The sequence below is a fragment of the Lagenorhynchus albirostris genome, chromosome 5, assembly GCF_949774975.1.
Source record: "Lagenorhynchus albirostris chromosome 5, mLagAlb1.1, whole genome shotgun sequence".
In the NCBI taxonomy this organism is placed as follows: Eukaryota; Metazoa; Chordata; class Mammalia; order Artiodactyla; family Delphinidae; genus Lagenorhynchus; species Lagenorhynchus albirostris.
The window spans coordinates 11290882-11317880 of record NC_083099.1 but is presented as its reverse complement, the minus strand read 5'-3'; the positions used below and the strand labels follow the sequence as shown (position 1 = coordinate 11317880).

The following is a 26999-nucleotide window of genomic DNA, read 5'->3' as shown; positions in this document are numbered from 1 at the left end:
TTAAGCCCGGAAGCCATCATGTGTAGTTTTCCTTGCTTAAATATTGAGGTAATGCAACTTTTAGAACTGAACACTAGTTTCTTTCACAGTTGTCTTCTTATCAGCATAAACCACCTAAGAGAGACAGAACAGGACAGGAAAGGAGATGTATTAGCTCCACCTTCTGCTCTACTTGGAGCACAGGCTCCGGACGCGCAAGCCCAGCGGCCACGGCTCACGGGCCCAGCCGCTCTGCGGCATGTGGGACCCTCCCGGACCGGGGCACGAACCCGCTCCCCCCGCATCGGCAGGCAGACTCCCAACCACTGCGCCACCAGGGAAGCCCTCCACACGTCTTTTTATTACACTTGCAAAAAGGAAAAATAATTTGTTTCTGTTAACTCAGAAGTAGACAAAAAATTCTCTAGTCTTTTGAGAATCATTTTTAGAGGCAAAGATAGAAGTATTATAACTTGGGCTGTTTGACTGACACAGCACTCTGTTCAGTGTTGTGACAGATATACTTTTTCTGGGCACTGGTATCACAATATAGTTCAATTAGTTATTAATATTGACCTACCATCATTTTTGTGTTTCTTCTCTTTTTAGTCCTTTATAGAATAATTTTTCCTCTTTTGTTCCTTCTCTGAATTTTTGCCCTGACTTTATCTTTTATTAGATGAAGTCAGATGCAACTAACTCTGATCTCTGACTTACATACATGACCTACTGCACAGATAATCTCTAGTAGTTACTACTCTCTAGTAGTTACATGAAATGGTCATGTTTTAGAGTTCGAACAGATCTAGGATTAGACCTGTGACCTTGAACAAAGTTAACTTCTCCGAGACTGAATCTCCTTAACTTTAATAAGAACAATGCCACTTACCCCAAATTCATATAAAGTATTCAGTACACTTTAAGGACTCAATAAACATAAATCTCTTGCCCATCTTTCTCCTCCTTTCCTCCATCCGTCCCCAGAGTAGCTGCTCTGTCTCTTGTGTTTAATGACAAAAACAGGAGAGGAAGTTAAAAAAAATCTTTCTAGATCACATCAGGGTACCTCAGGTAGTAACCAAGAAGGGAAAGAAAAGGGGATGAAGAGGCCAGGGCTCCAAACACTACTCAACCAGAAGGGCTCTGACTTTGTCATAAGATACTGGTACACACCACAGGCCACATTTGGTAAAATGGATCCAATGGCTTTTAAAATATGAATTCTAGGGGCTTCCCTGGTGGCGCAGTGGTTGAGAGTCCACTTGCCGATGCAGGGGACACGGGTTCGTGCCCCGGTCCAGGAAGATCCCACATGCCGCGGAGTGGCTGGGCCCGTGAGCCATGGCCGCTGAGCCTGCGCGTCCAGAGCCTGTGCTCCGCGACGGGACAGGCCACAACAGTGAGAGGCCCGCGTACTGAAAAAAAAAAAAAAAAAAAAAAGAATTCTGCAAAATCACCAGTGTTGACAATCCCACCTTTCCTCAGTACAAATAAATATACACAAAAATTGCACCTTCAAGAGCCACTGAGGTGACCACCTTCCTCAATGGTTCTTTTCTTCCCTATCAGGTAGTTTGCCCAGCACACAGTCCCACAGCCATAGTGCATCTCTCAAAAGTGACCAGTACTGTTCAAGGTCCAACCCTTTGAGCAAAATAGGAATTGTGTCAGATACTGGAGATGTCTCACATAGGAGAAGGGTAGAATAACTGAATCATAGCAAGGGCAGGAAAGCAGCTGAGCATCAGGAACCACTGGAACCAGGGACTTACAGTGGGTATCACTCCTGTCAAAGCAGACTGGCTTTCTTCAAGGAACATGACAAAGACAGGTCTTACACATTACATCTTACTACACACATCACCACAGAGGGATGAGTCTCCTTCTTGGTTTCACTTAAAAACACCCAGGGAATTCTGACTGGCCCATGTGAAGGGAGGCAGGCAAGTGACCAAGTAGTGAGGACTCTGGGAAGTCCCATTAGAACTATGTGGTAAGGGACAGAGATGGACAGACAGAACCCCAAAATAAGGGGGTACTGTTCCCAGGAGACACAAACATGGTAGGCAAGCAACACAAGGTAACTATTAGAGTGAGAGAGTAGAAAAAGCAGTTTTGGGAATTGAAGAGATCTCGGTTAAAATCCTTACTTGACCAGTTAACCAGAATAAACCTTGGGCAAGCTATTATCTCTGAATTAGCTTCCTCGTGTATAAAATGAGACTAACATAAGATTTAGGGGAAAAAAAAAAATTCATCAAGTTCCTAGCAGAGTTCTAGTACTTAACAGGCATAAAGATAAAAATGTTTTATTAGATCACTAATTCATTATATCTCACTTTTTTCACCAGTGAAGTTAGAAATAATCACATAAATGTTTACATACTCGTATTAAGTGTTTATGAAAGTTCTTAGCATAAAACAGGCATTCTTCTGTCATTCAAAGTCATAGAATTTCAGGGGAATCAACCTGATGCCTGATTATTTCCAGGAAGAAGTATTCTACACCACCTCTAAACTAGCAGCTTGTCTAGAGCCCGTGCTCCGCAATAAGAGAGGCCGTGATAGTGAGAGGCCCACGCACCGCAATGAAGAGTGGCTCCCGCTTGCTGCAACTAGAGAAAGCCCTCGCACAGAAGCGAAGACCCAACACAGCCATAAATAAATAAATAAATAAAGTGGAAGCCTGTCTAAACATTAAAAAAATAAAAATAATTAAAAAGAAAATAAACTAGCAGCTTGCTTTCACTGAGCTTAAATCACTTCCTATAGTTTTCATCCACTAGTTTCTTAGTTGTGACATATGATAAAAGTCCATTCCTGCTTTCCCATGGCAGGCCTCCAAATATTTGAGGCAGCCATGATGCCTCCCACTCCCCTACCCAGGTGAATTTTCCCAGCTGCACATTTTTATTTGCCTCAGTCATCCACATCACATGATTTCAAGTGTATCTCCCATCTGAACAAGCACCTATATCCAGAAATGTGGTAAGTTGGGCATATGGAGTAAGTCAGAATCGAGGCCTCTTTGTCATTTCCCTTGCACCAACCACTACACTTCTTTGTGCCACATGTGCTGATAAAGCTAGCAAGCTGCAACCCTCAGCCCCTTCCATCAACAGTATTCTACTGGGATTAGTTTTGGGAAGGAAGGACAGGCTCTTACAATTCTCCCTCTTCACTTTCCCTTTGTCTGATTCAGCTGATCACATCAGCCTACCAAGCTCAATCCTCTTAGTTCCTTAACCTGTCATCCAAAGTGCTCACTATCTCAGCGAGTCAACACTGATGTTCAGTGATATTTCTGGGTCCCTTCCTTCCAAATTATGGTAGGATTATACTTCCCTACCCCACAAGCACCCAGGTTGGGTGTGGCCACCCCGCTTTGATCAGTTAAAAGTGAGCTGAAGTGATGTGTGACGGAGGCTTTGAAGCCTGATATCACATTCATCATGTTCCCTCTCTGGTACCACAAGTACAAGCAACATTCCAGGAGGCAGAAACTCCAGATTGGGTTCCTGCATGAGAACAACACAAAGCAGAGAACCCTGCTGACCTGAGAACAGACATGTGATAGAAGCAATAAATAAATCTCTTTTACTTTTTCAGTCACTGAGATTTAGAGGTTATCACTACAGCAAAATCTAGCCCATCCCAGCTAACACACTATCCCTCCTATATCTGTGCCATCTGCAAATGTGATGAGTAATCTGTAAATCTCGTGCAATTCATTGAAGATAGGAGATTTCATGCACAAAAAGAAAAGTTAGGCTGTTTTGGTTTGTTCTTAATGAATTCAGGCTAATTCTTAATGTTTAGTACTTCATCTCTCCTGGAAACAAGTAATTCTTTAAATAATCTACTCTAGAATTTCACCTGAGAACCACATCAAGCTCTGCAATCTTCCTTCTTTCCCTTTCTAAAAAATGGAGTAAACTTTCCCTGTCTCAAGTCTTCAGGTGCCTCTCTCCTTAACGCCACCAGGCCTGAAAACATAAAAAGTTACTTAGAGAATTCATTTTCAAGTTCTTACAACCCAAAGATATAATTAATTTAAGTCAAGAACAAATAGTTGCTATCTCTAATCATGTCTCTGGATTTCATTTCCTTCATTCTGTTCTTTAACCCAAAGACTGACCTTTACTGACCATGGCCAGTCAGAGGAATCTTTTCTTTCAGATGTAATATTCATGTCTTCTCACACTGGGCTAGGCTCACTATCCTCTGCCATTCACTCACTACTTAAAATTTATTCAACGTTTACCAAATATTTGCTATGTATCAGGCAACTGCTTGGTCTGGGACATGATATCGGCCTTCAAGGAATTTACAGTTAAAAATGTCAACTGAACACAAGAGAAGTGGATAGGAGCAACAACACAAAGAGTCTTGAATGTCTTACTTAAGTAGTAATAATATAATGCCTAGGAACATAAACTTTGAAATTAGACAGTCCTGGTCTCAATTTCCTCATCTATAAAACTGGGATAATTAACAGTAAAGAACCGTTCAAAGTATTAAATCAGACAACCCAAGTAATGGACTTAGCTATATTTAATGCTAATATTACCCTGAAGACAATGGTTAATAACTGAAAAAACTAACACACTGATGTAACTGTTCATATTTTAGAAGTACTATGCTTCGGATCCAGTAGCAAGAACAGACTGAAGGATGAGTCTAAAGTCCATAAAGACAATTAAAAGGCTGTTGCAGTAATCAATGATTCAAGTAGACAGAAAGAATGAGAAAAAAAATCACCAAAGAGGTTTAGTCCTGATTGATAATAACTGTATAACCTTGTACAAGTTAACATCCTCTCCAGGCCACAGTTCTCTCATCTTAAGATCTGACCTAAATGATTAAAGTTTATTTCCAGAGTACCACCTGTTTTTAACGACTTTACATTTTATGTATCTATAATGTCGGTTACAGGCATCTCTTATACAAATATCTATAATAACAAAAACAAAAACTCCAAAGAATAATTAAATGCTAACAACTACCTTCAAAAGCAAGCAGAAAAAAACAAAAAGCATGCACAATGTCAAGGACTAGAAGAAAACTGCAACTGGGATTAGGCTTTCTGAGATAGCAAAAAACAAAAACAAACAAAAACGTATTATAAATCTAGAAGCTGTGAGTTAAATTTTCTTTGCAATGCAGACTATCTTTATCACTTAAGTTCCCCAGTTTCCATGGAATAGCATGAAAAACTTTCAAGATATATTTTCCATAGTAAAGCCTCAGATAAACAGATTTCTAAATCATCTAATACCATTTCCTATTTTATCTCTCCATCAATTAAAACTAATAGGCAAGAAAAAGAAAACATATCCAAACTGGAAAGGAAGAAGTAAAATAACCTTTGTTCACAGACAACATAATCTTATACATAGAAAACCCTAAAGAGTCCACAAACAAAAAGAATATTAGAACTAATAAATGAATTCAGCAAAGTTGCAGAATACAGAATCAACACAAAAAAATCAGGGTTTTTTAATATACTAACAAACTGAAAAGGGAATTAAGAAGACAATTCCATTTACAACAGCATTAAGAATGAAATACCTGGGAACAAACTTAACCAAGGAGGCAAAAGACTTGTATGCTGAAAACTATAAAACACTGCTGAAAGAAATTAAAGAAGAAACAAAGAAATGGAAAGATATGGATTGGAAGACTTAATATTGTTAAAACGTCCATACTACACACAGTAATCTACAGATTCAATATAATCCCTATCAAAATCCCAACAATGTCTTTTTTTTTTTTTTTTAGGTGCTCTAGTTTGATTTTTTTTTTTAATTTATTTTTTTTTTTTTGCGGTACGCGAGCCTCTCGCTGTTGTGGCCTCTCCCGCTGCGGAGCACAGGCCCAGCGGCCATGGCTCACGGGCCCAGCCGCTCCGCGGCATGTGGGATCCTCCCGGACCGAGGCACGAACCCGCGACCCCTGCATCGGCAGGCGGACTCTCAACCACTGCGCCACCAGGGAAGCCCCCAACAATGTCTTTTTACAAATTAAAAATCCATCCTAAAATTCATATGGAATCTCAAGGAACTCTGTTTTGGCAATCTTGGAAAAAAAAAAAGAACAAACTTTCACATTTCCTTACTTTAAAACTTACTCCAGGGACTTCCCTGGTGGTGCAATGGTTAAGAATCCACCTGCCAACACAGGGAACATGGGTTCAAGCCCTGGTCCAGGAAGATCCCACATGCCGTGGAGCAACTAAACCCATGCGCCACAACTACTGAGCCTGAGCTCTAGAGCCTGTGTGCCACAATTACTGAGCCCACATGCCGCAACTACCGAAGGCTGCAGCCTAGAGTCTGTGCTCCACAACAAGAGAAGCCACCACAATGAGAAACCCACGTACCAAAATGAAGAGCAGCCCCCGCTCACCACAACTAGAGAAAGCCCGCATGCAACAATGAAGACCCCATGCAGCGAAAAACAAATAAATTAAGAAAAACACAGGGTTTCCCTGGTGGCGCAGTGGTTAAGAATCCACCCGCCAATGCAGGAGCCAGAGGGTCAAGCCCTGGTCCGGGAAGATCCCACATGCCACGGAGCAACTAAGCCCGTGTGCCACAACTACTGAGCCTGTGTGCCACAACTACTGAAGCCCAAGCGGCTAGAGCCTGTGCTCTGCAACAAGAGAAGCCACCACAATGAGAAGCCTGTGCACCACAATGAAGAGTAGCCCCTGCTCGCCGCATCCAGAGAAAAGCCCGCATGCAGCAATGAAGACACAACACAGCCAAAAATAAAATAAACTAAATTTAAAAAAAAAAAGAAAAAAACAAAAACAAAACTTACTACAAAGCTACAGTAATCAAAACAGTGTGGAGCTGCCATAAAGACAAACATATAGACCAATGAAACAGAACAAAGCCCAGAAATAAACCCTCACATATATATGGTCCACAGATTTCAACAAGGGTCCCAAGACCATTCAACAGGAGAAAGGACAGTCTTTTCAACAAATGGTTTTGGAAAAACTGGGTATCCACGTGCAAAAAAATGAAGTTGGACCCTTACCTTACACCATATACAAATATCAGCTCAAAATGGATGAAAGATCTAAACGCAAGAGCTAAAATTATAAAACTATTAGAAGAAAATGGGAAAAGCTTCATGACACTGAATTTACCAATGATTTCTTGGACATGACACCAAAAGCACAGGCAACAAAAGAAAAAGCAGATGAACTGAACTTAGTAAAAACTAAAAGCTTTTGTGCATGAAAGGACACTATAAATGCAGTGAAAAGGTAACCTACAGAACGGGAGAAAATATTTGGAAATCATGTGTCTGATGAAGGATTAATATCCAGAATAGATGAAGAACTACAAACCAGTAACAAATGAAAACAACCCAATTAAAAAATGGACATTTCCCCAAAGATATACAAATGGCAATAAGCACATGAAAAGATGCTTAACATCATTAATCATTGAGAAAATACAAATCAAAACTGTAAAATAACACTTAACACATATCAGAATGGCTATTATAAAGAAAACAGAAAAACAGGCAGAAAATAACAAATGTTGGTGAGGTGCAGAGAAATTGAAACTCTTATGTGTTGTTGGTGAGAATGTAAAATGGTACAGCCATCAATGCACAAGTACAATATGGCATTTCCTCCAAAAATTAAACACAGAATTACCATATGATCCAGCAATTCCACGTCTGGGGATATATCCAAACAAACTGAAAGTAGGGTCTCAAACAGGTACGTACATACCCATGTTCACAGCACCATTACTCACAAGAGCCTAATGGACACTTAGAAAGCAATCCAACTGTCTGTGGATGGATTAATGAATTTTTAAAATGTGGCATACACATACAATGAAATGTTATTCAGCCTTAAAAAAGATATTTTGCCACATGCTACAACATGGATGAAACTTGAAGACATTATGCTAAGTAAAAAACGTCAATCACAAAAGGACAAGTATTGTATGATCCACTTACAGGAAGCAGAATGATATCTGGTGTTTGTAAGAGGTTGGGGGATAAACGGTATAGGGAGTTAATGTTTAATACATACAGAGTTTCAATGTGTGAAGATAAAAGTTCTGGAGATGGGTGGTGGTGACAGTTGCACAACAATGTGAATGTATTTAGTGTCACTGAATTGCACATCTTAAAATGATTAAAATGACAAATTTTATGTATGTTGATTTTACCATAATGAAAAATAAATAGAAAAATAATTTTTTGCTTTTATATAAATGAATAGTTTAGAGTAATATATTTTTTTGTTTGATTAATTTTGGAATGAGAATTTTTTTTTAACACCAGTGGTAAAATAGTATTCTGATGAATTCTATCACACACAAAAAAAATTTATGAAGACCTATGCCCCTAAATATATCATGTTATTGTTCAGATAAAATAGGAATATAAGTTTAAATCATTTGATCTAAAAAAAAATTTAACACGGAATTTTAAAAGGTAACTATATCTACTTAAACGTTTCAAAAAAAGTACCTTGGTGATGAGGAAAAAACTCTTTTTCAAGGCAAGTTTTTAAAGATAGAACTTCCTCACATTTACCTAGTGAAAATTAAGTATACAAGTATTAATGCTAAAGTATTATTTGTATTAGAATTTGAGAAAAAACAAATTGTGGTCTTTCCTAACAATCTAGTTCCTAATCCCCACCATGAAATGACTATGGGTCACTTCAAAGGATTACAAGCCTCTTAGGGATTAAAATGCAATACAAAAAATAACATTTAAAAAATCGGGTTAACCAAAATATTAATATCTAGGGGGAAAAGATCACTGTCTTTAAGTTGTTAACTCAACTCTTGACAAGTTTTTCTCTCTGATTTCTTCTGGACCTTCCACACCTTTGCACACCACGCAACACTTATTCATTGACCCCAAAGATACTGTTTAGGTCACAAGCCAAACTTACCCTTTACAAAGGCTTAACTAAGACCAGGCCTCTAATAAATCAGGGTAATGCTAATTATTTTATATAGATAAGAAAATATCTATGGAAAGTCTCTTTTCCTCTAAATCACTTTCAGTATGGTTCTCCTAAATGTTGCCTAAAGCATAGTAACCTACCAACAATTCACTCAAACCTACAGAGCTTATTTTCAGTGTTTAAGGAAACAGAAAGCCTATTATTTCTTTATGGTTAGATAAAGCTCTAGTGTGTGTGTTAATAATTAAAATGCTCCTATCACATCCCCTTTTTTATGGGGATGCAGTCTCTTATACTTAACGTGTTTGGTGTTTGCTAAACCTATTCATAATTTTTCTCTAAGACTCTCATAAAATGACACTTTTTCCACAATCATTTGTCTATTGTAACCTTTCCAAAATAATTTACCATTTCCTGTGATTGTTTCTGTCATTCTTCCAGATATAATTCTCCACTCATCTAATCTATAAGTAATGCTTTTGTAGCCCTATGAACTCAAAATTTAACCTTTGAAAATTCTGCTATATATTTTATACATTAAAGACATACTCAGGTCAAAATAAAAAGCCAGAACTTTCTATCAAAGCCCAAGGAATTTAAATCTTCTAGTCTATGGAAGCCTAAACCAACAAGAGACACAAACATAGGTTCAACAGTGTCTGAGGAACCAATCTCAGGACACCATCTGTTCAAAAATATTTTGGCCTCAGGACCCCTTCACACCTTTAAATTATTGAGGACCTCAAAGAGTTTTGTTTATGGGGATTATTTATGTTGGTGCATTATTCAAAATTAAAAGTGAAAAATTGTTTATATACTTTCAATATTTCAAGCTTCACAGCTTCTTCACCAGGAGATTTCATCTCAAAAAACCACTTTCTCTGCTCACCCATAAATAGTAACTCATCTGTTAAAAGTTTTATCATGAGGTTACAGCAATTCAGCCACATCTTCAGGCTCCACATCTAATTCTCTTTCTCTTACTGTTTCCACCACATCTGCAGTTGTTTCTTCTACTGAAGTCTTGAACCCCTCAAAGTCATCCATGAGGGCTAGAACCAACTTCTTCCAAACCTCTATGTTGATATTTTGACCTCTTCCCCTGAATCATGAATGTTCTTAACGTCATCTAGAATGGTGAATCCTTTTCAGAAGGTTTTCAATTGACTTTGCTCACAGGCATCAGAGGAATCACTATCTATGGCACCTATAGCCTTACAAAATGTATTTCTTAAATAATAACACTTGAAAGTCAAAATTATTCCTTGAGCTGCAGATGGATGTTGTGTTAGCAAGTATGGAAACAACATGAATCTCACTGCATTGATACATTTCCCTCAGAGTGCTTGGGTGACTAGGTGCACTGTCAATGAGCAGTCATCTTGAATCTTTTCTTCTGAGGAACAGGTCTCAACAGTGGGCTTAAAATATTCAGTAAGCCATGTTTTAAACAGATGTGCTGTCATCCAGGCTTTGCTGTTCCATTTATGGAGGACAGGCAGAGTAGAGAGCATAATTCTTAAGGGCCCCAGGATTTTCAGAATCCAAGCACTGGCTTCAACTTAGTCACCAGCTGCATTAGCCCCTAACAAGAGTCAGCCCATCCTTTGAGGCTCTGAAGCCAGGCACTGACGTCTCATCTCCAGCTATGAAGTCCTAGATGGCATCTTCTTCAACTGAATGCTGCTCACCTACATCAAAAATCTATTGTTTAGTGTAGCTTCCTTCATTACCTTAGCTAAATCTTCTAGATAATTTGTGGCAGCTTCTATGTGAGCACTCACTGCTTCTCCTTGCACTTTCATGTTATGGAGATGGCTTCTTGCCTTAAACCTCATGAACCAACCTCTGCTAAGCTTCAAACTTTTCTTTTGCAGCTTCCTCACCTCTCTCAGCCTTCACAGAACTGAAGAGAGTTAGGGCCTTGCTCTGGATTAGACTATGGTTTAAGGGAATGTGGTGGCTGGTTTGATCTTCCATCCAGACCACTAAAACTTTCTCTATGTCAAGAAGTACAAACTACTATAAATAAAATAAATAAGCTACAAGGATATACTGTACAACACAGGGACTATAATTTTTTATAATTACTGTAAAATAGAGTATAACCTTTAAAAGTTGTACATCACTATGTTGATTGAAACTTATACTGTATATCAACTATACCTCAATTTAAAAAAAAAAACTTTCTCCATATGAGCAATAAGACTGCTTTGCTTTCTTATCATTCGCATGTTCAATGGAGTAGCACTTTTAATTTCCCTCAAGAACTTTTCCTTTGCATCCATTCACAACTTGGCTAATTGCTTCAAAGGGCCTAGCTTTCGGCCTATCTGGGCTGTTGACATGCCTTCCTCACTAAGCTTAATCATTTCTAGCTTTTGACTTAAAGTGAGAGTTGTGTGACTCTTCATTTCAAGAAGTACTTAGAGACCATTAGTAGTGCTATTTATTAATTGGCCTAATTTCAGTATTGTTGTGGCTCAGAGAATAAGGAGGCCAGAGGAGAGGTAGAGAGAGCAGTCAGAACACACACATTTATGGATTAAGTTCACCGTCTGATACAGACACGGTTCATGGCACCCCAAAACAGTTACAATAACATCAAAGATCACCGATGACAGATAACCATCACAAATAAAATAATGAAAAAGCTTGAAATATTGCAAGAATTACCAAAATGTGACTCAGAGACACCAAGTGAACAAATGCTGTTGGAAAAATAGCGCCAACAGACTTGCCTGACACAGGGTTGCCACAAACCTTCAAGGTGCAGGAAACGGAATATATGCGAAGCACAGTAAAGCAAAGAAAAGCACAATAAAACAAGGTCTTCCTGTACATACATACAGGTTTCTCTACACAGACATTCAGTTTTGCCCAGGGCCAAAAACGGGTATGTGTGCATGCGCACGCACACACAGACACACACACAGGCTCCATGTATTCATAATTGCCAAACTCAACATTAACTACTAATGCTTTCTCCAAGCGGCTTGTTTAAAGCAGGGTTTCTCAACCTCTGCAATACTGACACTGTAGAGCAGGTGGTTCTTTGTTGGGGGTGGATGTCTTCTTGTTCACTGTACAATGTTTAGCACCACCCTTGGCCTCTATCCAATGGATGCCAGTAGTATCCTTTCCCTCCTCCCCAGTTATGACAATCAAAAATGTCTCCATGGGCTTCCCTGGTGGCGCAGTGGTTGAGAGTCCGCCTGCCGATGCAGGGGACACGGGTTCATGCCCCGGTCCGGGAAGATCCCACATGCCGCAGAGCGGCTGGGCCCGTGAGCCATGGCCGCTGAGCCTGCGCGTCCGGAGCCTATGTTCTGCAACGGGAGAGGCCGCAACAGTGAGAGGCCCGCGTACCGCAAAAAAAAAAAAAAAAAAAAAAAAAAAAAAGTCCCCAGTCATTAGAGAAATCCCATCCCCCACCACTGAAAATCACTGTTTTGGAGAAGTCATCTAGGAAGCCTGACCTTGCCTTTTGTTGATGTTAAAAATGGGGGGTGGGGGGGTAATAAATTCCATTCTAGCTCTTTCTTCTCACCACTCCTAAATTTAATTATCTGATGGTGGAAAGCAACTGTCCATTCTGAGTCTTACCTGCAAGCAATACTTGGAAAACAATACTGAATTAAACTCTTCTTTCTAGGGAACTCAATCAGGTTTTCCCAATTTCAAGAGTGGAGAAAGCCTCTAATAATGATCTTTCAGTAAGGATATATCTTCTGTACCTTATGCACATTACTGCATGTCTGAGAAGGAAAACAGCCCAGTGGTTCTCAGCCTTGGAAGTGCATATCAAAATAACCTGAGATGCTTTTTTAAAAAAATATATAGGTATCAGGGTCCCATCTCAGATACACCTAATCAGAATTCTTTACTCATCCAGCAATTATCTGAATGTCCACTATATGCAAAGCATTACTGTAGGTGATGGGGATACAGCAGTAAACAACAGACATGGTCCCTGCCCTCTTAGAGTTCACATTCCAGTAGAGGGAGACAGACCATAAATATAGTCATATAAAGAGAATTATTTCAGATAGAACCACAGGGACATAAAACAGTGTAATGGAACCAATTTCCTGCATTCTCACCAATATCAGTAGATAGTATCAAAGTACTGAATGTGGTAGGTGAAAATGTTTCTTTTGCATTTCAGTATTCAGGAAGCCTATGATATAAACTACAGGCCTAAATTTCTTGTTACGTGTTTAGTACGGGGCAAAACTGTGGCCCTTACTCTTTGGAAAATTATAAGCTCAAGACTAAATAGGTAAATTCTCTCACAGCTTCAATTCTAACTTCTGTGAGTTCAATGAAAACACTACGTCAAACTTTTGAAAATGGTTCAGTTTAATGATTTTATAAATGGGGGGGGAAAGATCCTGCACTCCTAAACGCAAATGCAGGCAATAACAGAATAGTCCAAAAAAAAGGTTGCCTCCTGCAGAAGTTATTCAAAGAAAAAAAAATCCACTGACAAGCTGACAGTCACAAGGACTGTTCACAACAAAATCTGGCAAGACTGAGTGAGGGAGGGGACTTCTCTTCCTCTCATTTTATACTTCTGTGAAAAACTGGTACCAAAAACCTGGAATAAGTAAGTTTTCTGCTCTTCAATTTTTCCTAAGAAGCAAAAACAAACAAACAAAAAGAACAAAAAAACCCCAAAAAACAACAATCAAAAACCTCTTATATATCCTTTCTATGGTTAAAAAAAAGTCGTGAGTATGAAGAAAAGGGAACCCACTTACACTGTTGGTGGGAATGTAAACTGGTACAGCCACTATGGTGAACAGTATGGAGAGTCCTTACAAAACTAAAACTAGGGGCTTCCCTGGTGGCGCAGTGGTTGAGAGTCCGCCTGCCGATGCAGGTGACATGGGTTCGTGCCCTGGTCCGGGAAGATCCCACATGCCGCGGAGCGGCTGGGCCCGTGAGCCATGGCCGCTGAGCCTGTGCGTCCGGAGCCTGTGCTCCGCAACGGGAGAGGCCACAACAGTGAGAGGCCCGCGTACCGAAAAAAAAACAAAAAACAAAAAACTAAAACTAGTGTTGCCATATGATCCAGCAATCCTACTCCTGGGCATATATCTGGAGAAAACTATAATTCAAAAAGTTACATGCACCCCTATGTTCATAGCAGCACTATTTCCATTGACAGATGAATGGGTAAAGAAGGTGTGGAATATTAGCCATAAAAAAGAATGAAATAATGCCATTTGCATCAACATGGATGGACCAAGAGATTAACATACTAAGTGAAGTAAGTCAGAAAGAGAAAGACAAATGCCATATGACATCACTTATATGTAGAATCTAAAATATGACACAAATGCACATATTTACGAAACAGACTCAGACATAGAAAACAAACTTATGGATGAGAAATATTACATATATAGAATGGATAAACAACAAGGACCTACTGTATAGCACAGGGAACTATATTCAATATCCTGTGATAAACCACAATGAAAAAGAATATGAAAAAAATGTATATATAGGTGTAACTGAATCACTCTCTGATATTAACACATTGTAAATCAACTGTACTTCAATAAAATAAAAAAAAACAAACAAGAAAACAAACTTATGGTTACCAAAGAGGAAAGGAGGTGGGGGAGGGGCAAATTAAGAGTTTGGGATTAACAGATACACAGTACTATATATAACATAGATAAACCACAAGGTCCTACTGTATAGCACAGGGAACTATACTCAATATCCTGTGATAAACCATAATGGAAAAGAATATATATATATATATATCTTTGCTGTATACCAGAAACTAACACATTGTAAATCAACTATACTTCAAAAATAAAGTTTTGAGTATCATATAAGAAAAAGATCAAACACTTCTGTCATATCAAAACTACTAAAAGGTACCACTTACATATACCCAGCCTTTAAGAATCAGAAAAAATGGTCAGATGCCAGAAGATGTTTATCTAATGTTTCAATACACACTCCATTCCACACACACACACACACAGCAGCAACCTATTCATTCTGTAACAGTGGTTCTCAGATGGATGCTTCACGAACTTCACAGACTGCTCCCATGGTTCCCACTTCACAAACTGTAACTCTGTCACAAATTTGTAAATATTTTACGCCTGCAAGGAAGCAGCTACTTTTAGTAGCTACTAAAAGTCTCAAATTTAAAAGAACTGAAAAGACAAAGAATTTAAATAATCCCCAATCACAATGGAATTAAATTAGAAAAAACCCAAAAAATTTAGGAAATCCACAAATGTTTGGATATTAAACAAGACACTTCTAAAGAACACTTGGGTCAAGCACAAAATCACAAGGGAACTTTTTAGTTAGAATGTATTTTGAACTGACTGAAAACAAAACCAAAACGTATCAAAATTTACAGAAAAGGAAATTTATAGCTGTACACACAGATATCAAGACCTCAAGTAAGCTTCCAGCTTAAGCGATCAGAAAAAAGCAAACTAAATCCAAAGTAAGCAGAAGGAAAGAAATTATGTTAGAGGAAAAAATCAATACCATAGAAAAGATAAAAATAGGGGGAAAAAAAATCAATAAAACCAAAAGTTGGTTCTTTGAAAAGACCAATAAAACTGACAAACCCTTAGCTAGACTGAGGAAAAAAATAATGAAGACAAATTACTAAAATCAGGAATAAAAAGGGGTACATCACCACCAACCTTAGAGAAATTAAAAGGATTATGAGGGAATATTTTAACAAGTTTATGCCAACAAATTAGATATCTTAGATAAAATGAAAAAATTCCCTGAAAGACACAAATTACCAAAACTGACTCAAGAGGAAACAGAAAATCTGAAGAGATCTATAACAAGTGAAGAAACAGAACTACTAATTTAAAAGTTTATCACGAAGAAAAGGCCTGGCCCACACAGCTTCACTGGTGAATTCTACCAAACATTTAAAGAAGAAATACTACAAATCCTTCACAAACTCTTCTGGAAGAGAGCAGAGAACACTTCCCAGTTCATTCTATGAGACCAACATTACCCTCATACCAAAGAAATAGACATCACAAGAAGAGAGAGATAAAATATTAGCAAGCCAGGGCTTCCCTGGTGGCGCAGTGGTTGAGAGTCCGCCTGCCGATGCAGGGGACACGGGTTCGTGCCCTGGTCCCGGAAGATCCCACATGCCGCGAAGCGGCTGGGCCCGTGAGCCATGGCCGCTGCGCCTGCGCGTCCGGAGCCTGTACTCCGCAACAGGAAAGGCCACAACAGTGAGAGGCCTGCGTACCGAAAAATATATATATATATCAGCAAGCCAAATCCAGCAACACACAAAAGGGATTACATAGCTTGGCTCTTCTTAAAACATTAAACAGAAGTTTACCATACAATTCAGCAACTCATACGAATCTTCCCAAGAGAAATTAAAACACACATCTACACAAATTGAAGATTTGTGGCAACCCTGCATTGTCAAATGGTTCACGTTTTTAAGCAATAGAGTATTTTTTAATTAAGGTATGTACATTGGTTTTTTTAAGACATAATGCTGCTGCACACTTAATACACTACAGTACAGTGTAAACAAAACTTTTACATGCACTGGGAAACCAAACAATTCACATGACTTGTCTTATTGCAATATTTGCTTTATTGCGGTGGTCTGGAACCAAACCTGCAATATCTCTGAGGTATACCTATAAATTAGTGGTTGTCTAAGGTTAAGAGAAAGGAGGGGAGGTTAGGAGTAATGGGAGTAACTGCTCATTGGCCCAGGGCTTCTTTTTGAGGTGATAAATATTCCAAAATTAGATTGTGGTTGATAGTTGCACAACCCTGAGTTTACTAAAAACAAAACAAAAAAACACATTGAATTATACATTATTTAATTTATACATTATTAAATTATTTTAATGTACAGGTTTTGTGAATGATATCTCAAAAAAGATGTTAAAAACAAATTCCAGCTCAGATTTAGTTTCTTTGCCCAAGGTCATACAGTAAGAAAGTGGAAGAGCTAAGTCCCAAGCCAAAGTATTTCAATACAGTAATGGCTGCCATTTATCAAGTGCCAATTATGTGCCAGGGGTTTTACACACTCTCATTTAATTCAACAATTCAGCGAGCTAGACACAACTACCTCCCTTTTCTAGGCGAGGAAACACAAACTTAAGTGAAATAACTTGCCCAAGGCCACAAAGGGAATAAATAAATGAGCCAGAATTAAAAGTATATGTTCCAGCATTCCAGACATTCAATTAAGACTATCATAATTGTTTTCCATATCCATGAATGACATCTACTAATATTTACTTAACCTTTTCTTTAAGTCATTTGCTTCTTTTGCCCAGCAAAGCCACAGGAAAGAATGAAGGCATAACCTGAGAGGGTAATACTGGGGCTACAGACAAGAGTGGAAAAGGTAGAGGATAAGAATGTAAGACTGACATTAACAGCGCCAATGGGGGGAACTGTGGGTAAAGTGTCCACTGAGAGTCAAGGCTTGCTGAGAAGACGGCACAGCCTGAGAAGGGGTGGGAATGGAAAGGAATGAAAAATTCCAAGAGGCAGCAGACCAAGGTGAAGGGGAAGAGACTGAGGTGTGTTTAAGTTAGGAACTGAGGGTGGCAAAGGGTTTAAGAAAGGAGGCTGAGGTGGAAAAACAGATGAAAGCTGCAAGATGAGTAGGAATGGTTAATACGAAAGGGTACAATGAAGTGAGCTGGGAAACCCCCAAACAGGCCAGAGGAAAGTGAGACTGAAGCAGGACACCAGGCTACGGTCTTGAGTAGACTAGAAGCAAGGAAATGTGGGTCAACACCTGGAAGTCCAAGTAGACAGGTCACCCGGTAAAATCTCAAGAAACACACCAGTAGGAAAAGCTGTCCCCCACTTCAGAAAACACTACCCTAGCCAATACTGCTCCAATCAGGAGCTCAAGACTTCTCAAGAGGTCAGTTTGTGGCCAAATTGAATTTAACCAACTAGGTGAAGTAGGTTCCAACACAGCAAAGCTCAGCTTCATTGTGGGTGAAAAGACGGGACAACCAATGATGAAAAAAGTTATGGTCAGACAAAAGGAATTCCAAGTTCAAAACTGTGGCTCCAAGACTTTGAGGAAACTAGAAAGTGAACAGGTAAGGAGTTCTTTTGACTATAATAGAATCTGGAGTCATAGGTAGGTAGAACATTGTTAGTAAGGAAAGAAAACACACACAGGTTGATTAGCAACATTTTAAAAGCAATAATTCAATAGCCAAAACACTGAAGGTTCTAAACCAGTAATACATCAGAACATACAAAATAATCCATGTATTGCTGATCATTTGTAATAGTTATGCAATCAAGTCAGTACATCTAAATTTATGTGAAAATGATATATAGAAATTCAGCTTTATGATAAAAGATTAAAAATAAGTTGTTTTATTAAGAGGCTATTTAAAATAATTCACAGTTTCTTTAAAATAGCAAGGTGGATTAACCATTATTTAACATATACACAATCTTCCAAAACATTTCTATAATACACCTGCATCGTCTTTTCATTTAGAACTCCAGACTAGTTTCTAAGTTGGGAAATACTCCTACCACGTTCCCTCCGTTGTCCCTGCTACAGTATCAAATGAGAATGTCTGCAAGGTTACAGCCCCCAGCCCTCCTCTACTGAAGTCTCTCGATTCCAGAACTCTCTATGTGAATCATTCAACTAACAGACATGCTGGTTTCTAACTACCTGCCTATACCTTGGATTAGGCTACTTACTGGCTCTGTGTGACTAATACTACACCTGCTCTTCCGATCTGTTCAGCTGGCTTCAACTGCACCGCCCACCCTTCATGCTGCAGTTTGCTTTTACATCCCTTAAAAGCCAGCTGTTGTTAACTCTGAAGTCCAACTAACTCCATTTCTCCAGGATGTGAATGTCACTTGCCTTGCTGTTTATAAAGTTCTCCCAGGGACACCATTCTCACTCTTGGCATAACCCAATCTGGCACTCTTGGAACTATACACCGCCTAGCATATAAGCTTTCAAAAAGTGGGGGAAACCTCTCACCATTCAGAGAACTATCCAACATAGATGCCTTTTGTTTACCCATCTACATACACATCCACACCAAACACATACATAAAATCTTTCAAAGTCCTGTTTGAATTATCTGATTTTATCCTAATTAATTTACACCAATAAAAATACAATACTAAAGATAGCTAAGTAGGTCCTTTCTGACTTTCATCATTTTTAATCCGGGAGCTCCCTCAAAAGGAAAAGAGGGGACTTCCCTGGTGGCTCAGGGGTTAAGAATCCGCCTGCCAATGCAGGGGACACGGGTTCGAGCCCTGGTCCAGGAAGATCCCACATGCCGTGGAGCAGCTAAGCCCATGCGCCCTAACAACTGAGCCTGCGCTCTAGAGCCCATAAGCCACAACTACTGGAGCCCACGTGCCGCAACTACTGAAGCCCGTGCACCTAGAGCCTGTGCTCCCCAACAAGAGAAGCCACTGCAATGAGAAGTCCGCACACTGCAACAAAGAGTAGCCCCCGCTCACCACAACTAGAGAAAGCCAGCACATAAGCCACAAAGACCCAATGCAGCCAAAAATAAATAATTTATTTTTTAAAAAAATGTAGTGTTCAACTGTAATAACTTGCATTCTAGGCTTCCAGAACAAGCATTTGTGTCAGAAGCAACTGCTTCCTAATTTCCCTTTTTAAATATCTTGTCCTGTGCTGCATGGTTTAATATTACCTGTGACCTTAAATCCGCAAGAGTAGAAAAGACATAACCTTTAACCTTATAATAAATCAAAGATGAAACCATCACCAATTAAGAATCTGAACTTAAATTTACTGCGCATAAGTGAACTTTAGCTGTGGGAGTAGTAATTCTATCTAGACTTTGTTTTGTATGACAACCAGTATACACGAAGAATCCTGGCAACTTTTCTTAAAATCAGTATCACATAAGGAAGGTAGATGAATCCCTCAATAGTATAACGAAGAACTGGGGCTAGGGACCGGAGTAGAAATCAAACCTAAAGTACTTGGGAACTTTAATCATCGTGTACAATACACTGTAACACTTTAAAACATTATTGGTTTAAATAACTGGAGATTTCATTTAATTTTCGTTTTAAATTATAAGTATTACTCAGTGATTGGCTTGATGTGAACTGTCCGCAGGATACATAATCCAGAACAAAAAGGCTTAATCCTAAACTATTTCCTCCAGGCACAGAACATTTTCCAGGGGCATCTCAGTCTAGCCCAGGTATATGAATTTTACATTAGACTAGAAAAACGAAAAGGAAATAAAATGCCGAAAAACCTAATACAACCCATACCTAACTACTTGGATTATCTGCTTTTTTTCCACTACCATAATCAATGTTCAATTGCATTTTAATGTGTGATTGACCCTAGTGGGACTATGCAACAAAAAAGATTATCAATTGTTATATGAATATAAGACATAATTGTACACATAAGTGAGTCATTATTACAGCTATAACGATCCTTTAAAGATGTACTCATTTCCATTCAAACTTTGGCTTAGTAATTAATATACTCAGTTTATACTAAATTAAAAGGTTTTACATATGTTCTGAATTACAGCAGTAGCCACCTAACCAGTCTTGGGTGTCCCTATTTGTCTTTTATAATCTACTCTTCTAAAACCTGTAATGTAGCGGTTATTTAACTTTGGGGTGTCATGGGCCCCTCAGAAGATCTAATAAAACTATGAACCCTCTTGAGAAAAGTACATTTATGCACATTCCCCCTGAAGCTCTTCATAGCCTAGCTTAGACTTCCCATCACCTACCGATCCGTCCAAACTTCTTAACCTTGTATTCCAAGTACTTCATAATGTAGTCACTGTTAATTCAACTAATCTACCTCCAGTCCTTTCCAACTACACCCACCAATCGGGTCTATCTCCTAACTATCCCAACAGAAATATACCATCCTCTTTTTCTGGCTTGCCTTCTGGGTTCCCTCTTGTTGCTTTCCTGCCCAAATGTTTGCTCTCAACAAACCCTTTCTGTGGACCTAAAATACCTCCCTTGCCATGAGGGTTTCCCTCTGCCTACAATCAGATCCTTTCTGAATTCAGAAAGGATCCTTTCTGAATTCAGAATCATGTTATCTCCATCTCTTACGGAGCACTCCATGTTCTACACTGTATTATACAAAGCATTCAAAAAAAAAAAGTCAAGAAACATAGAACACACTTATTTCTGAATTATATAGTAGTTACATTTCCAAAGAATATGCTCCATGTTTTTCCTCAACTTCTATAAACCTTTTCATGTGAAGTATCTCAGACGCTGTGCATTTATTTATGCATGTCTTCGCTCATTTTCTAGCCAGTAAGATTCTTAGGAGCAGAGATGGTAGCTACTCTACCCTGTGTCCCCCACAATCTCCAACACAAAGCAAGGAGACACTCGATATGGAATACTTGAACATATGGGCATGAGTGTTTTGGGGGCATTTCATACATTCTGTATCCCCAATTATAAGATTTTTCAAGGATCATCTAGTTTTTTCTCCTACTGAAAAGTCAAATAATGCTCTACCCTTAGTGAATGCTTGACAAGTGAGAACTTACTATCTGAAACAGTGATTTATTCTCATCCATACAATATCTACTCATTGATATGCCAACTTTGTTCAAAAAAAAAAAAAAAAAAAACCATGGGCTTCCCTGGTGGCGCAGTGGTTGAGAGTCCGCCTGCCGATGCAAGGGACACAGGTTCGTGCCCCGGTCTGGGAAGATCCCACATGCCACAGAGCAGCTGGGCCCGTGAGCCATGGCCGCTGAGCCTGTGCGTCCGGAGCCTGTGCTCCGCAACAGGAAAGGCCACAGCAGTGAGAGGCCCGCGTACCGCAAGAATTCTTACCTAATGACCATTAACCCAGGAGGGAACACAAAGATGGCTCCTACACAAAAATAATCCAAATGTGAAAACTATTATCCTTTTTAGCACTACTGCAAACAAAGTTTAACTTGAGTTATAAAACCAACTCGGAAAACAGAAAAAAACAACATCCAGACTATACATATGCACACTACCAGAGGCAATAAAACAGCACAAAAGTATAGAAACTTTTTTTAGAAAGTCTTAAACATGATATAAAAGTTTCTAATTGATTCACGCTAAAAGTATTATGCCAAGTGAAACAAGTCAGACATAAAAGGTCATATTGTATGATTTCATTTATATGAAATAGAACAGGCAAATTCATAGAGATAGAAAGTAGATTAGTGACTGCCAGGAGGTAGGAGGAGGGGAGAACAAGGAGTGACTGCTAATGGCTTTTTTAAAGACTTTTTCTTTTTCTTTTTTAATTTATTCTTGGCTGCATTGGGTCTTCATTGCTGCACGCGGCCTTCTCATTGCGGTGGCTTCTCTTGTTGCGGAGCGTGGGCTCTAGAGCACAGGCTCAGTAGTTGTGGCACACGGGCTTAATTCCTCTAGGGCATGTGGGATCTTCCCAGACCAGGGCTTGAACCCAGGTCCCCTGCATTGACAGGTGGATTCTTAACCACTGCGCCACCAGGGAAGTCCGGCTAATGGCTTTTTGGAGTGATGAAAATGTTCTGGAATTAGACAGTGGTAATGGTTGTACAATTTTGTGAATATACTAAAAACTACTGAACATTTTAAAAGGGTGAATTTCATGGTATGCAAATTATATCTCAATTTTTTTTAAGTTTATGACCATTTTGGCTATTTTATCTCAGAGAAAACTGTTTTTTAATAGGAATCTAATTTTATAACAGTTTGTTTCCTCAAGCTGATCTAAACTAGTGGTTATAAACTGGTCCCCCTTTTTAAAACCACGGCTTTGAATTTTTCTCAATGTTATCTACCAACTTGCCAACACTTATAAATAGAAATTTTTCATAAGAATCTGTATTTCTGGCTTCCTACAAAAAACTGGAGTTCTAAAAATACTAGGCACACCTGCACAGAAACAATGGCCTGGAGCGAACAGCAGCTAACATACCTGCTATTTGCCATGATCCCCATCACTCCCTATTGTGTCCTAGATACTGAAGCCATGTATCAGCCGCCATTTAACTCCCCAGTTGTGAGTTTGTTACCCCTGAACCAAACAAAGACCATCTACCTTTCTTTTTAGGGTATACTATGAATCACTGCTGATAAAATGTAAGCCTGTAATTGGTCTGAGGGTACAAATTTCCAGCTATAAAATGAGTAGATCTGGGGATCTAATGTACAGCATGGTAACTATAATTAACAATGCTCTATTATATATACATAATTGAAAGCTGCTAAGAGAAGTAGATCTTAAATGTTATCTCCACACACATACACACACACACGAATGGTAATTACATGAAGGGATGGAAGTGTTAAACTAACTTACTGTGGTAAGCATTTCACAATATATACATGTATAAAATCAAAGCTGTACACCTTAAACTTACATATGTTATATATCAATAACATCTCAATAAAGCCGGAAAATAAATTTTAAATGTAACCATGTATGATTACGTTTTTAGTAACTGCAAAGAGAAAAAACCTGACAGTGACACCTGTTGAATAAAACCCTGCAACTGTTACAGATTCGTGCTGTTATAAACACTTTTTTGTGGGGGAAAAAATCCAGGGATGTTTCCTAAAAACAGGAAACAAATTCTTTTCATTTCATTTACAATTGAAAGTTATTTTCACCTAGTAATAGAAAATAGCACAGTAGTAACTTCTTACCCCCATATTGGTGTTGGCACAAAATGAGGGAAAGCTGTCTTACTCATTGTCATTGATTGGATATGAAAACTATCTGCTTTATTTGCTCACTGATTTTATGTTTAAACCACCTAGAACCCCCTGATGCTTATATGCACAAAGAAAAACAACCCCTACCCACGTTTAGCTTCTATGTAATAGACTGTATTTACAAAGATGGAAAAAAGCAAAATACAGGGTGTACATGGAAATAACATAGAAAAGCAGATTCTACTACCTCCTAGTTCAAGTGTAAATGAGAACTGAGCTAAATGCTATGTCAACTACCTTTCAGCTTTAAAATTCTGTGTACTTAAACAGATCTCCTCCTTTCCTCCAAATAAAATAATTCATCTAGCTGAACCGCCTGTCCTGTAGATGGGAAAGGTTAAAATAGTATTTGCATTCCATTTCATTTGTACCATCGCTTTTAACAGCTAATAAAATATCAACACATAAGATGACTTCTAAAAGCAGCTATTCCCTTCCTGAGCCAATTACTTAGTAGTTTATTAGAGGTAAACCCCAAGGTTCTTCCCCCCGCCCCCCGGCCCCAGCCATGCCACTTCATTAACTTGCCCAAATACCTTCAAGTTTACAGGTGACATTTTACATATCATCTTTACCACCAAGTATTAATAGATATTATATAAAACTGGAGTAGCATCACAATTGTTTCACAACTGCAATTCCTAAATACACAAATGCAAAGGTGCAATTGGATTTTATGTCCAACTGAAAATACAATCCTGTTTCTGTTTAAATCTGATGGTGAATAAAATGAGATGCTCTCCCAAAAGTTCACCAAATTTCTAACACACATAATCCAAACAACTTTCTTCAAAAGCGTAAGACGAGAAACAAAACAAAAATTGTTACCTCAACTATAAGTTATGGAACCACAAGGTGCCATTAGATTGGTAAAGATTAGTGGAGACCCTGGATCTTGAGTTACACACCATTAAGAGTACAACGTGAGTTAACTGTACAGGAATTGGTTTATGCTTTACCTCTTATTCTTTAATAGTGCTGCCCCATAGAACTTTCTGATGATACAGATGCTCCACACCTGTATTGTCCAATACCATAATCAAGAGCCACGTGGGGCTATGGAGCACCTGAAACGTGGCTAGCAGGAATGAAGAACTGAATTTATTTTATTTAAAATTAAAGTTAATTTAGGGACTTCCCTGGTGGTGCAGTGGTTAAGAATCCGCCTGCCAATGCAGGGGACACGGGTTCGAGCCCTGGTCCGGGAAGATCCCACATGCCAAGGAGCAACTCAGCCCGTGCACAACTACTGAGCCTGCGCTCTAGAGCCCGAGAGCCACAACTACTGAAGCCCGCGCACCTAGAGCCCGTGCTCCACAACAAAAAAAAGCCACTGCAATGAGAAGCTCGTGCACTGCAATGAAGAGCTGCCCCCGCTCGCCGCAACTAGAGAAAGCCGGCACACAGCAACAAAGACTCAACGCAGCCAAAAATAAATAAATAAATAAATAATAAAATTAAAGTTAATTTAAGTTGCCACATGTGGCTAGTGGCTATCATACTGGACAATGCAGTTCCACAATTTGAAATACAAAGTATAAGCTTGACTAAACACTAGGGTTTTTCAAAGTATCATGTCCTGATGATGTTAACACCAACTAAAAACTTTCTGATACCAAATGATACACAAGTTCAGCCATCAGCCCAAACAGAAAAGTCACTTATTAAATGACACTACTTAGATTCAGAATTTAAGGTACAATATTCACTAAGAGACAACATTGAAAAATATATCTCAAGTTTTTCCCTCACTGTTTTTCAAAAGGGGAACTCACTTTCGGAATAGTTTCCCAATACATGCAATTACCTTCCCTTCAAATCTGTTCACTATCTTCTGTTCAGAAAAACAAATGGCAAAGATAAATTCTCAGCACTAAGGAGTCTACTGCGATTCGGTATATTTCACACGTTAATTTCCGTTTTCCTTCAAGGAGAGATTCAGATGTTTGGAAACCTCTGCATCGCCTGAAAGCCTTGTTACATCGTTCCACGTTTTCAGGTGTACAAGTAATTCTGATACAGTTGCGATTTCGTTCCTAGACACTAAATATTTCCTCAATCCAAGAGTCATGACAGTTTACCGCACTTCAGGTATTCTTGTATCAGCTCTTCCTGAGTCAAGAAAAGTAACCAAGATGGTGCACAAGATGTCAGAAGAAAACAAGTGTGGGAACTTGCACGTTGAATAACTACTCCCTGAGCAAAATCTCCTTTGACCCAGAGAGTCGGCCTCGAACTACCCGGCGACGCCAACAAGCCAACAAGGTCGTGACCCTCGGTCACGGCCGCCGGCAGCGCCCCGCCTGGCTGCGGGAAGCCACCTGTTAGGCCCCGGCCTCACCTGGAGAGGAGGCGCGGACCCGGACGCGGGCGCCCGGCGCTAGCGCGGACCCGCCCCTCCGGCGGCGGCGGCCGGAGGCGGCACGTGGGCTCCCCCGGCCGGGCTGCGCTGACAGGCGGGCCGCCGCGACCCCCGAGGTGTCCCCGCCTCCCTCGCACCGCCCCGCCGAGCGGGCGCCCGGCGGCCCACACCGCCGGCCCCCCCTTCCTCCCGCCTTCCCTCCCACCCCCGGGCCTGCCGCCCCTCGCCTACCTGGTCGCGGAGTTTGAGGAACGCCATGGCGGTCGGCGCCGCCCGGCCACCGCTCCCGCCCCAGGAGCTTCGCCTGCGCCCGGAGGCGGCGGGTCGGCGGCAGTGAGCTAAGGAGTCCGCGGGCAGGGGGCGGCACCGCCTCCCCGCCGCCCTCCGCAGCCGAGAGGTGAGGAACCGGAGGATCCCACCTCCTCTTCGAGGACTCCCCGCCCTCCTCCTTCCTTTCTTCCTTTTTCCCTCCGCTGTCTCCGCAGCCGCTGCCGCCTCACGCCCCCTTCTCGAGACAGCCGGGCAGCCCCCGCGGCCGCCCAGCTCCAGCCCGCGGCAGCCGCGGCATCCAAACTCCACTCCACAATATTACCACCACCGCCCGCCGTGATTGGCGGCCGCGCGGGGGAGAGGCCAGAGTAAGACGAGCGCCCATTGGCCACGCCGCCTCGCTCGCTCGGGCCCCGCCTCCCGGATGGGCAAGGGCGGGGGAGGAAGCGGTGAGGGTGGGCGCGGAGCCGGGCGCACTGGGCGGGGGCGAGCGAGGGAGCGGAGCCGGGGGAGGGGCAGCCAGGTGCCCAGGGCGCGCGCCCTGGGCTAGGTGGGAGGAGCCCGGGCTTGAGGTGCGGGTCCCGGGAAGTGGGGGGTAACTGCCCGGGGCTCGCACGTGGAGGGAGCGTGCAGAACGCT

At 40.3% G+C, this 26999-nt stretch overlaps 1 protein-coding gene across 2 annotated transcripts in view; it reads right to left on the bottom strand.

Moving 5' to 3' along the window:
• Window positions 1–26648, bottom strand: part of ANKRD28 (ankyrin repeat domain 28) — a 186373-nt gene extending 159725 nt beyond the window's left edge. For both annotated transcript variants that reach the window (XM_060149563.1, XM_060149564.1), the window contains exon 1: window positions 26322–26648. In XM_060149563.1, the coding sequence (XP_060005546.1) occupies window positions 26322–26348 (27 nt within the window). In that variant the 5' untranslated portion in view covers window positions 26349–26648. The remainder of the gene's footprint in view (window positions 1–26321) is intronic.
• Window positions 26649–26999: the final 351 nt, after the last annotated feature.